This window comes from Phaethon aethereus (assembly GCF_964289735.1).
Source record: "Phaethon aethereus genome assembly, chromosome: 3".
In the NCBI taxonomy this organism is placed as follows: domain Eukaryota; kingdom Metazoa; phylum Chordata; class Aves; order Phaethontiformes; family Phaethontidae; genus Phaethon; species Phaethon aethereus.
Window position 1 is genome coordinate 52121464 of NC_138576.1, and position 13367 is coordinate 52134830.

Sequence of the window (13367 nt, forward strand, 5' to 3'; positions counted from 1 at the left end):
CCTCACTTTTCTAATCTTAACCAAAAGGTAGCCTGGTCCATTTCTGTTTTTTCTAGATATCCCATCTCTAATCTTTAATCACAGGAAAATAATTTTTAAAAGAAGGGGGGAAAAAAAAAAGCATAAAGCTAGTTTGTGTTAGCCCATTTTATATTTTGCATATCAGCTGATACCATAAAAATATTAGCAGACCTGTCGTAATGTATACTTATACACATCGCTCAGGGTGCTTGGTAGTGTGTCCCCTCCCTTTCCCAGAAGGAGGGTAAATATCCCCATGAGCATTTGCTGATGCTTCTTTCTTTGTGTCCTCCTCTGTTCAGCTGCAACTTGAAGGTGCTTGTTTCTTGTGTACCTTTGTTGTGAAAATGATACCTGGCATGCTCAGGAGGCCTGGAATTCTTGAGCTATGAATACAGTGAACAGTGTCATAAAAAAATTATGATGTACAAAGGCATCGTCATTCTTAGCATTGTCCTTTAAAATTTGCCCTGTGTCTTGAACATGTAGGTGTTGAAAAAGGAGTTACTTCAAGCAGTGTAGTTCCACCTATCTGCAGGGATTGTGGGGCCATCTCAGAGTACATGCAGCTACTGCAACCCCAAGACGCAAAGATTTTGATTCAGCAAGTCAATGTTTACAATTTTCCAGAGCAGAGGATGGTGTCTGTGAAGTGACACCATCTCAGGGTACCGAGAGGTTGCCTCAATGCTTGTCCTGAAGGGCAGGTAAGGCCAGGCTGGCTTGTGCTAGCAAATGAAACCAAAGCAAGCCTCTCTATCTTATGTTCTGTAGCATCTTTATTGAATTAAGGCTTCTTTGTCTGCCTATTGAGGCTGAAAACTTTCAGATGCAAGTGTCTTCTACTTGTGCAGTCCTGCCCACAACGGGAGCTCAACCAGACTGCAACCTACAGGGTAGATAATTCTTGTCCTAGTACGTGGTGACGACCTTGGCTGTTGGCACAGTCAAGGTCCTGAAACCCACTGCCCTTGTGGCTCTGCAGCTGCCTCTGAAATATGTCCCAGTCTATGTACTAAGTGATACAAGGGCCCCTCCGTGGCCCGAGTGTTGGTTTCGGGAAGGATTACTCATGTGTACAGGTTCAAACAGGGAACATGAAAGGGCTCTTCTACTCATCGTTCTGCCATTCGGGCTCTGGTGTCGGGGTGAGGTGCTAATAAAGCACCGGGAAGTGCCGAAGTGTTTTGACACAGCCTAGCTTTAGGCTCAACATTTAGCACTTGCAGTTGTCATTGTATCAATGACACTGATCTCCGTTTCTCGGATTAGGTAAATAGCTTAAAAAAAAGAAAAAAAGATGACTTTCGTACCTGTGCATTTACCTGGGTTGTGAGGTTTCTGGGATGGTGCTGCTGCCAGTTGCATGTGAAACAGGAATGTCCTGCTTGCTGTAGGCTGATTCACTGGCAGCATAATAGGTGTCATCTTCCCTTTTGTCAGCTCTGAGGTGTATTTTACCCCTGCAGTGAACAGAAAATAAATTTTTAAAAAATCCAGTAAAACCAGTAACATGCAAGTCATCTGAGCGAGGTGAGGTTTGATGAAACCTATGACAGTTCATAAATGGGGTTAGGTGAGGCTGGGATTAATCTGGAGGGGGTAGAAGGAAAGTTTGGTGAGTCCCAGTGGGGACAAGCTCTCTGAAGCCGTCATGCCCTGGGAGGCATCGGCAGCGACTCTCCCAAAGCAGCCGCAGTCCCAAAATGTAGCAGCTTCCCTGTGCGAAGGGTGAGGTCCATCTCCACCAGCGGAGAGGGTCAGGCACATGCATAGGAAAATGGGAAGATGGGATGGGGGGCTTATTTGCTGGAGGTGCCCGCTTCTCCCCAGCTGCCGAGGGGGAGCCGGCATCACTACCTGGGACGTCAGGGTCTGGCTTGGAGCTGCCCAGGCTGGGTGAGGAGAGTTGCATTTTAAGGCAGTAAAAAGCTTTTCTCCATAGCAAACAAACAAACAAACGAAAAAAAAAATCAAATGCTGTCAACTTGGGGATTACAGCCAGGGCATCACAGCATGGAAACTAAAGCCACGTGCCTGGGCGGTGAGTTTGTGGGCAGGGCTGGTTTTGGGGCTGGGTGTCCCAATGCAATGCGCCGGTGCAAGTGAGGTTAAAGAATGGGCTGGGGAAGGACCCCTGGAGTAAACCCATGTTGCTACTGTTCGTGTAAAAACGATGAGAAAATGGATGCTTTTGTCCGCCCGTGTCATCTGGCATGGTAAGAGCTTGGTTTGTATTGACAGAAAGCAAGTCTGTATGATTTTTCAAATACTTTCCCAAATGCAATGTTCAAAATATGTTCCCTAACACAGGGAAAAGGTAGGAAACCGTAGGAAGCCAAGAGGGAAGAGGCTAGGGAAGACCCATGCGTTATTCTCAGGACGAAAGCAGAATGTGCGTCGGAATATATCGGAAGGAAAAACGATCACTTTCCACTTTCAAAAGGCATTAATGTTTTACAGCTACCATTACATTACGTTTTGAAGAGCACACAGGTATTTATTGGTAGCACCATAGCTGCCCAGTCCCGAGTCGTGAAGGAGGAGATACCCGTTTTTCAAGTTGTTCTGTTTGCTCATCCCTCGTCTCCTGACTCTCACACCCCGTCCGCACCAGCACTGCAGTAACTCGGTGAATACCTCGTGCTGCGGTTGTGCGTTCCCACCCCGGCTGCCCTTCCGTGGGGCTCCTGGGGGTTTTTTTACCCCTAAAACCCAGCGGGTCAGACCCACTGACAGTCACGCTCAGGGGTGTCCCTTGTGCTCAGGTCCGTGGAGCCGGACTGTTCCCTTTGCCACGTCAGCCGCTGACTGAAGCGCATCATGTTTTAAAAAGCACCTTTTTTTTTTTTTTTAAAAATCAGATAATATCTTCTGGTTAAATAATAAACTAATTATGTGCTTAAAATAGCACAGGAGGGGGGTCCTGTTTCGGATTAGTCTACATAGCAGAAATGCCGGGGGCTGTTTGGAGGTTGCTTGAAGGCTTTCTCGCAAGAAGGTCTCGGGTGCCTGCGCTGGCTTTTGAAGGGCTTGCTCAGGCCTGATCAAACTCGGTCAGGCGACAGCACATCAGATCTATTCCTCCCATCAGTCGCATGTCAGCTGTAACTATCACCAGATTTGCAATTTAATGTGCGCAGCTCAACACTTCCAATTAATCCAGCCCGGGTATTCAACAATCTATCATTTCAGAGCTAGCGCTTTACGGAGCCGCGTGCAAGGCAGCCTTGCACTTCGGTAAGGCAGGAGCCCTGGAAGGCTTTCTTCAAGCACACTGATTTTACTCTTTCCCTGCCACTGTGCAGTGGAAGTTATTGCTAATTTAGTTGCATTTTACAGGCGTAGGAAGTGTTAAAAAAATGAACACATGACCACAAAAATTATTCAAAAAATAAAGATTTATAATAGGTGATTCAGCAATGAGAGGCTTTTGTGATCTTCCATGGGAAGCTACTATTTTTAGTGAATTATTATAAGCAGTAGCATCACTCACGTTTTTTTTTTTATAAAGGCATGAAAGAACGCCCATATGTGTTTCTAAATAGTCAATGTATAGTAATGGCCATATGCTGAGAATGAGCAAAAATAGAATTGAGCACTCTGGTTTCCACAATGCTGCGTGAAGGTTGTGCTGCGATCTTGTGCTGCATCTAAGAAACAAAAAACAGTGGGAATTTTTTTTTTGGTCATTCTTCTTTCTAGCAAAAGAAACCCAAAGCCTTCAGGGTGAAAGTCTGCCTTGCAGTAAAATTGCATTTTTTTCATTGAGGTCTAACTGGGTGATCACGGAGGTTTGTGGAGGACTTTTCCAGCAGCTTCAGCACTGTGCTGACAGTGGTAGCTATTTTTGTGAGTTACTGTATGTATAATATTCGGGTTGGTTAGTTGTGTGCGCCTGCACTTCTCTTGGGGCTCCGTGGCACCAAGGAGGGGAAATGCAGCGATGCTGTGCTGAAGGGGCTCCACAAATACAGCGTGGTGTCATTTCCAAAGTTCCTACAGTGGAAATGCTATAAATGCTGGGGCTTGCTGTTAAGCAAAAAAATATATGAAAAAAAGAAGATGTTATCTGCTGGTGACACCACTCCTAAACAGGAATGAGAACTGTTTTGATCTGGCTCTGTGGAGATTCCATTGCGGCTTTTTTCTATGCAACTCCTTGCGCTCAGGTTCAGCAAGTGGCCACGTCTCCCGTGCTCTCGCTGACTGCGTTCGTGTCCCAGTCAGGCCTGAATTCAGCACCTTGCCAGATCAATGCCTTAAATTCCTACTCTTAATTGAATTAAATCCTTTGATTGAAATTAGTTGTCGTCTTGAATTTTGGGCAGCCGCGCTACGAAGTGTGTGGAAGGGAATGAAAAAGGCGGCTCTTGACGAGGTGTCGTTAGCAGCCTCGCGATGACGACGCCTGTTTCTGGGTGCCCAAATCCCGTTTTCACATGGAAAAGCGTTGGCGTAGCACGTAAAGGCTTAACGCTTTATTTTTTAGGGGATTTCCCATAGGAAGGGGCGCCAGGCGACGTGGCTCCTGATGCCGGGAGGAGTTGCTGGAGAGCCCAACCCTCGGCATTTGCCTTGCTCTCTGCTTCCCGTCTCCCAGCACGCAGTGGAAAAAAATTAATGGCAACCGGCATGCTCTACTCGCAGTAAAACAAATGTTATTTATTAGAGTCCTTCTGTGGTCAGAGGATGTCTGACTGTAAAATAACTGGAGATTTCTCTGCTAACTGGAAGCGTGATGCTCTGAGACAATTTCCAGGCAGTGTGTATTTTCAGCTAATTTTTATTTACGTCAGCGTAGCGATTTGCGATATCACTGTTTGCAAAGAGTGAGGCAGCAGCTGTTTTAGCTAGAATTAATTTTTACATTTTTTTAAGGAAAAACTTTTTATTAAGTTGTGACTCGGTTCCCCTAGCTCCATGCGTTGGGATGCTTTTCTTTGCAAAACGGAGGGCATAAACCCCCCCGGCGGGCGCACCGCTTGCCGCCTGCCCTTGTGGCAAGGAGCAGCTGGGGCGGGGAGCAAGGCACGTCGTTAGGGAGGGTTTGTTTTCCCTGCGCTAATCACCTTCTCCTGTCGTAATTTGGCGCAGCGCAGCGCCCTGCGTGCGGGACAGAGGCAGAGCTGCGTACTGCTCTCCTATCTGAGCCAGCACATTGCGGAGGATAAATCTTCGCCGGACTGAACGTTCTCCCAAGGAGCTTTAGTATCCCTCAAGGCTTGCGGCTCTTACTGGGGGTGGGGGACGACGGGCAGAGATGCAGGCAGAGAGCCAATTACAGCAGGAGCCTCTTCTAGCCGTTCCCCTACCACCAAGGTCAGAAATACTCCTTTGAAGAGATGATGAGGAGACGCAGAGCCACCCTTCAGATGCTGAGCCGATCTCTTTTTCCCTAAATCCATGGTGGTGGTGGTTTTTTCCCCTCTCCCCCCCCACCTTTTTCCCACAGGAGGGCATGCGTGGGTGGCAGGGCTGAGCCCGTATCGTCCCACTTACCCTTTCCAGGGCTGTGAGGACAGTGGCCTTTGCCAGCCGGGTGCGAAGGGCTGGTGGACGTCCCCTGCGGGACCCTGGTGCGCTCTCGCCGCCTGCTTCTGCTGCACAGCTGGTGGGATTTGTGGGAGCTGCCTTAGGAACTTGCAGATGATACCAAACATCGAGCATCGAAAACGTTCGGGTGTCAGGAAGGATTTCTCTTTCTGCGTGTGTAATTTGCTTAATGCTTTTTTTCCCTTGCAACTTCCATAATTTAGGGAAAATGTAATGATCTGGAATACATAATACTTGGTTTTATATGGAAAAATACAGGCAATTAAAAAGACATACATTGGTACAACATGGTTGTATAGATATTGTAGGAGGACTTTCCTTATGTTTTAGTTCTTGCTTTTTGTGCATCTCCAGAGCACCCTCACTACTTTATTAAATGATATATGTATTTTCCTGGTTTGCATGGGAAAGAGAAAGAAATTCTGAGACCTCTTTGAGTTGGGGATTTCTGAATTCCTTGAGAACAGCACTGCTGCCTCAGAGAGCGAGGCAAAAAATGACTGTATGGAACCAACAGATTGGTACTTCCTAAAGATCTCCTTGCCTAGACTCCCGAATTGCTTTCACCAGAAATTCCTACATACATGCACACAACTGGCAACTTTAATTATTTGTAATTTTGGAGTCACTGTATCTGTTTTCTTGTTGCAATTGAATCTCATTGGGGACTTCAAAGCAAACAAAATGTAAAACTGGTAGTTGAAGCACGTCTTGAGTTACTTCATGAGAAGGCAGAGACACTGGTCTGGATGGATGGGCAAAATGTGTTGATTATTTGCAACCTCCTGTTTCAGCCACAACTGAATGCGAAGAAAGTAGTTTGTTTGATTTTTTGTTTAATTTTTGGTGGAGGCCCTCTGTAGGGATGTTCATCCCAAAGGAGATTCGTGCTACAACATTTTGAGTAAGGTGACGCAGACTGGAAACTGAAATTCAAGTTTGCAAGCAGGGCCATGGAGAAGCAGGGCTCTTTCCAGTCAACTGGAGGCTGATAAGCTGGACTTACTGTCATGGCTGCTTTTTGGTGGTATTGGATCTGATGCCTTTCCCTACTGTGTGGCTACCAGACAACTTCATATGGTGAAGTCAGAACATGAAATACGTTAATACAGTATAAAATAAAGTATAAGTCTCCCAAGTGAGCATTAGCAGCATTTATGGGTCTGTAGATAGCGTTTGTTTTTCTCCCGTCATGTCCTAGTATCCTAGTTGTTAAAATAAACAACACTGCTTTTGATTTGTAGCCGTAGCTTCACAGTTTAGGAGCCTGTATCTGAAATAACAAATTAGCCACTCACTGCAAAACACTGAAATAAAAACAGACCAGTGTGTAACTTGGATTCGGCAGCCACCAGCTGCACCTCATCTTGCTAATCTTTAGCTTTTTTTTTTTTTTAAAAAAAAAAAGCAGGGGCTTTTAAGAGTTAAGTTACACAACTCTCTTTTTATTTTTAAAGTGAGTGGATTCCTTGTTGCGTTGTTGAGGATGATAAATTGATACCACATGTTGCTTCCAGACAAAAAAGACTCTGTACTGCAGTGGAAGCACTTGCAGCTGGTGTCTGAGTTAATGGACGGGCTCCACAAGGTAAACATGGGTTGGAAGAGGCCGAAACAGACTCAGGGAGGGGGAATTTTCTCCGTTTTAAAGGCTCAAGCGTTTGCTGCTCTTGCCTGACTGGGGCTGAGTGTTGAAATGACGTGCAGTCCCAGCCTCCCTGGGAGACTCATTCAGTTGTTGATATCAAATCAGGTATACAGCTCTTTGGAAATGTTTTGAGTGTCCCCTCTGGGAGGTTACCCATTTGCAGTCGTGTTAAAATATCAAGAGAGATGTGTAATTAGGACGTGGTAGCCCATTTCATTTTTTTTTTTTGCAAGCGAAACGTGTGGCTGGTTCCCTGAAGGAGCATTCACTGAGCAAAACGTGGTGCAGCAGGTCGATTTATAAAAGCTGAGCGCGTGGCCACAGGTTTGGGGAAGGTGCTGTCACTCTACGTGTTGCTGCCCTGGCTACCAGCGGGCACCCAGCTGCACCCTGTCTCCTGATGCCGTCAGCCTAAGCCGAGGTGGGGTAGCAGCGCTGCTTGCCTGTGGCACTGCATCAGCCTCCGCTCGCACCACATCTGCCCTGCCTCCCGTGTTCCTCTGCCCTGGTCTGCCTCATCTGCAGGGCTGGTCGTTCTTCCTGGCAGGACCACTTTTCCCAGGGGACCGGGACGCGGCTGGGCGGGCTCAGTGCCATACGGAGTGCTCCTGATCTTATCTGCGAGAACCTCAGTCTTCTGGCATCTAGCAGAGCTCACAGTGTTCTTCAAGTCCGGTATAAATAGCAACACTAATAAAGGGAGGAGCTCGTCATATTTCTTTTCTACTCTGTTCTTGTTCAGTCCGTATGTTGTACCCATCAGTGGTGTCTGAGCTCTTTTCCAAGATGTCTGCAGCCTGGCTAGCATCTGTCCCTTCTACATATGGTCTGCAGGACGGGTTGATGGAAGTTCCTTTATAGACCTTTCGAAGCTTCTCATTGCATTTTTGAATGGAAAAATGTGTTGTTTCCATCATCATGGCCTAATCCGTCTCCCACATAAGTCAAAGACAAATCCGCATTAATTTGATCAGCAGCAGGTTCAAATGATAAACTGTGTTTTCTTTGCTTCCCCGCCTCCTTTGCGGTTTGTCGCGTGGTCATATATTACTAATGCACATGGTTCTGAGCAAAGATTGTCCCATGATATTTTCCTGTATTTTAAGCAGATGGGAACATTCTTTGACAGCTCAGAAACCGTGTAGAAAATATGGTTATTTCCATTCAGATTGCAGCCTTTACTGATGCGAGTTGTCAATCCTAGTGACTTTTGTAGCAAAACTTGCATGTGAAAGGATAATAGGATCCAGCCCTAATTTGATTTGGCAGAGCACCCAGCACAAGGAGAAACCAAGAAACTCAGATACTGTTACTGAAGAGGTTAGTGGGGGAGGTTACGTGAAAGAAGTGGGTTTTAAGGCAGTGTTTGAACAAAGGGTGGAGATGGGGTACACAAAAATAAATTGGCCCATAATTATGCTTAAGAAAACAATCTTCCTACAGAAGAAAAGTAAAGAAAAACAGAAGCCAGAGTATAAGTGGTATATTGCATAATGTAAAGGAAAACAAACTGCTTAGATTTTTTTTTTTATAACCACCAATTTTAAATGCAAAAGTATTATTACATTCTTTCATTATTTGTGTAATACTAACACTGAGCAAAAAGATACCATAAGTAAGAAAATTACACATGTGCACACACATATCCACACATGCAGGAGCCCTCATCCTGAAAGGTGCCTCAGTCTCACAGTTTTGCTATTTAGAATTTTTCATGGTTTTAGGCCAAATAGTTTCATGTTACAGCTGCTACCAGCAGAAATAAGCTGTTTTATGAGGAGACTATAGGTTGAAAACTGTTAACTGCTGGCACTTTGGCTGAGTGTTTTTATATTTGAAGCTGTGTGGCATGCTGCGTATGCCACCTCAGGTGTTTCTTTTCTGTGTTTTCTAAGATTTTTTTCTTAACAAGAGTCACAGTGCTGTGTATCCTTTTACCCAGCATTTTTAGGTGGGGAACAGCATGGTTTGCGTGGCTCTTGTAGCCTGGCTTGGTGTAGTAGTCTAGCTCTGGTCATCCTCTCTTTGCGAGGAGAGATCCCCACGCAGCTGTTCTTGCATGTGGTTGTCCGTGAAAGCCACGGGATGAATGCGAGAGCTACCTGCATTGATGCAGTACAAGCTGGAGTATCAGAAAAGGTTATTTTTCAAAAACCCAGCAATTCTCCAGCCAACGGGGAGAAGCCTGAGGAAGTAAGCAGTGGCGCCTAGTTATTAGAAGTTAGAAACAGACTGTTGCCAGACTCAAAATAGAGTTAAAATGTCATCAGTTAAATAATAAAAAGCTCTTTCCTTCCTTAGACTGAAGAACTATTATGCTGCAGCTCAATCCACCATGTTTTGATGGCATGATAGTCCCGTAGAAATGGACAAGTTCGTAGCTGAGGCACTGACCCAAACTTCTCTTGAGTATGTCTGCGAAGTCTGGCCTGCTGTTTTGTGCAAATTGTTTAAAACGTAACAGTTGCTATTTTGAACCATGGCCCATATGATTTCTCTTTTCATTAAGTGATAATCACAACCGTGTTTGCTGTCTGCGTGCGAGAAGAACTTCAGGCGTGTTTTCCATTTCACAACCTGACAAAACGCACAACACTTACAGAGGGGAAAAAAAAGGCCTTTTATACTGAAAAGAATTGTTTAAGAAAAGCTGGGCTGCATTTCTTTATACATCCAATGTGTCACCGGTTCATGTATGTCAAACACCCATTTATCCTAACGATGCAAATGTCGAGATGCTTGTGAATGATTTGTTGATTGATTCATTCTTTTCCCATTTAAATTTGGAATTTCTTCAGTGCTTTGTAAATGAAGGACATTTATCCTGGATGGTTTGATTATGCTATGATCCTGTTGATTTTGTGCTTTTAAAGCATGCTGGTAGAACAATATAGATATACCTGGTAAGTGCCAAAATTTAAGAAAAAAGAACTTGTGTAACTCTTTAACCTGGAGGAATAGCACAAAAAAACCACGTAGATGTGGCACTCCAGGACATGGTTTAGTGGGCATAGTGGTGTTGGGTTGACGGTTGGACTTAATGATCTTAAAGGTCTTTTCCAACCTTAATGATTCTATGATTCTATGAACTGTTTTGTCAAAGGAATATGGGATAGGTCCAAAAATCTTTTGACTCGCACATGGAAAAAAAAAATAACCAACCAAACATGGAAGTATTCTCACTAACAAATACTACTTGATCGTCCTTTCTTTGAGACACATGTTAAGCCCAAGATCAGCAGGATGAGAGGAATGGGATTTTCATCTCAGTTATTTTCATATAAATCTGGAGTTGTTTCACTAGGGCTACCATGGGCTGGTTTGCTCTGCCTCTTTCTCATTCTGAGGTGATTATCACTGGTTTGAGCCAACGTGGTTTTTGGATGGTAGGTGTTGCTGAGCAGTGCAAGGGGTTAATATGCAAGAGCAGACCGTGCACAGGCTCCTCTGAAAGTACTGTATTTCGTAGCATCCTGTACAGCACGGGGTATGTGGCTGTGTACAGTGGCTTTATACAACTCTGCATCTAGCAGCTTACAGGGACAGGGATATTGTTGTGTACTATATCACATCATGTTTTGAAGACTGTGAGGGTACTATAGCGAGGGGACAGCTGGCCAGCTACCGCGGTACGGGCGTAATTGTGGTGCCTCTAATTGAGAGAGAAAGTGCAGCTTAGTCATGCACAGTGCCTGTGGGAGAGGAGCAACAGCACTTGCAGTTTTCTCAAGAGTTATTGTAACAAATACACAACACACATGCCCATGAAGAATTAAAAAGACATTTGCAGGGGCTGTGATGAGTGTGACTACCCCTCCAGTCAGATTTTTGCAGTGTCTTTGCGGTTTTTATTTCAAGGAACTGATGGCAAGATTGCTGATAGTATAGAGGTTTGTCTTGAGTCAAAAGTAAGGAGAAATGTCTAGCTTCTTGCTAGCAGCAATGGAGCTGTGTCATGCTCATTCTTTAGGATGCAACTTTTGGGGATGTAGAGATGGGCACCAGGAGTGCACAGCTAGTGCACGCATGGGGCTGGCTTTGCAGCAGCATGCTGGCACGCTACAGTCATGCTCCCGCCCTCCCGTATCCACCACCCGAGAAACCTGTGTTGATGTCCCAATGCTTTTACTCATGTTGCTGTTTTAATGTGATGCTGGTTATGTGATTGAGATTTGGGTAGCAAAAGAAGAGGGGTGCTGGTCTTGATGTTTTGTTTTGTTCCTTTCCCGCAGAATTCGATCCGGCACAACTTGTCGCTCCACAGCCGATTCGTCAGGGTGCAGAATGAAGGCACCGGCAAAAGCTCTTGGTGGATGATCAATCCAGACGGTGGAAAAGGTGGCAAGGCGCCCCGGAGACGTGCTGTGTCGATGGACAACAGCAACAAGTACACGAAGAGCAGAGGGCGGGCGGCTAAGAAAAAGGCAGCCCTACAGACCGCCCAGGAGACGAGCGAGGACAGCCCTTCCCAGCTCTCCAAGTGGCCGGGGAGTCCCACCTCCCGCAGCAGTGACGAGCTGGATGCATGGACAGATTTTCGCTCCCGTACAAATTCAAACGCCAGTACTATCAGCGGCCGCTTGTCACCAATTTTGGCAAGCACCGAACTAGATGATGTTCAAGATGACGATGCTCCGCTTTCTCCCATGCTGTACAGTAGTCCATCGAGCTTGTCCCCATCAGTAAACAAACCATGTACTGTGGAGTTGCCTAGGTTGACTGATATGGCTGGGACAATGAATTTGAACGATGGACTGACAGATAACCTCATGGATGATCTCTTGGACAATATAACACTCCCTCCCTCCCAGCAGTCACCCACAGGAGGGATAATGCAGAGAAGCTCCAGTTTTCCGTATGGTTCCAAAGGTTCAGGGCTGGGTTCCCCGTCAAGTAGTTTCAACAACGCCGTGTTCGGGCCATCGTCCCTGAATTCCCTCCGCCAGTCACCCATGCAGACCATTCAGGAGAACAAGCAGGCCACCTTCTCCTCCATTTCTCATTACAACAACCAGACGCTGCAGGATCTCCTCGCCTCTGATGCACTTAGTCACAGCGATGTCATGATGACACAGTCTGACCCACTCATGTCACAAGCCAGCACAGCTGTGTCTGCCCAGAATTCCCGCAGGAATATAATGCTCCGCAATGACCCCATGATGTCGTTTGCTGCACAGTCCAGCCAGAGCGGTCTGGTCAATCAGAGCCTGCCTCATCACCAGCACCAGTCCCACAACTCCTCTCTTAGTGGCAGCCGTGCCTTGTCCAATTCCATCAGTAACATAGGCTTGAGTGACTCGAACAGCTTGGGATCTACCAAACATCAGCAGTCACCTGTCAATCAGTCTATGCAAACACTTTCTGACCCGCTCTCAGGCTCCTCTTTGTACTCTAGCGTGAACCTCCCAGTCATGGGACACGAGAAATTCCCAAGTGACTTGGACCTGGATATTTTCAATGGGAGCTTGGAGTGTGACATGGAGTCCATTATCCGCAGTGAACTCATGGATGCAGATGGGCTGGATTTTAACTTTGATTCCCTCATCTCAGCTCAGAACGTTGTCAGTCTGAATGTGGGGAACTTCACTGGTGCTAAACAGGCTTCATCACAGAGTTGGGTACCAGGCTGAAGGATCTTTGAGAACAGGGAAAATGGGCAAACAGGTCAGTGCCCCATAGATGTGGTAAAATACTTGGTTCCTTAGTTATATTGGAGTTTGCACCAAACCCTTAATAGTTAGTGCACACTAATAATATTAATTTGGCTTGTGATGGCTTGCTATGTGTTGGTATGCAGCAGGCACAACCAAGAAACGTTTGGAGGTATGGAGAGAAACGAGGCTAAGCTATAAAAGCTGTCCGGCTGCAACACTGTCAGCACGCATCTGATGCTATGCGTCCTTCTTAATTTAGGCATGAGAAATGTTAATGACAAATCAGACAAACCAAGGTGGAATATTTGTGGGTTTTAGGAATCGCAGAGCTCCAACTTGTCTTCTTTGAAGTCGCAACAGATGGATTCTTCTCTGCAGCTGATGCCGCACGTAGCCAAGCTGTGTTACGTAGGGATGGGGCAAGGGGCTTTGCAGTCAGTAGAGCAATACTACTGCAGGGGAGGAGGAAGAGCGTCTTTGCAAGATCA

General features: G+C 45.9%; 1 protein-coding gene across 1 annotated transcript in view; it reads left to right on the forward strand.

Moving 5' to 3' along the window:
* The window catches only part of FOXO3 (forkhead box O3), a gene marked incomplete at both ends in the record, with an annotated part of 78067 nt that extends 65212 nt beyond the window's left edge, over positions 1–12855 (forward strand). Inside the window, one exon of the mRNA XM_081997846.1 lies at positions 11458–12855. Within this exon, the coding sequence (XP_081853972.1) occupies positions 11458–12855 (1398 nt within the window). The remainder of the gene's footprint in view (positions 1–11457) is intronic.
* Between the last annotated feature and the right edge of the window lie 512 nt (positions 12856–13367).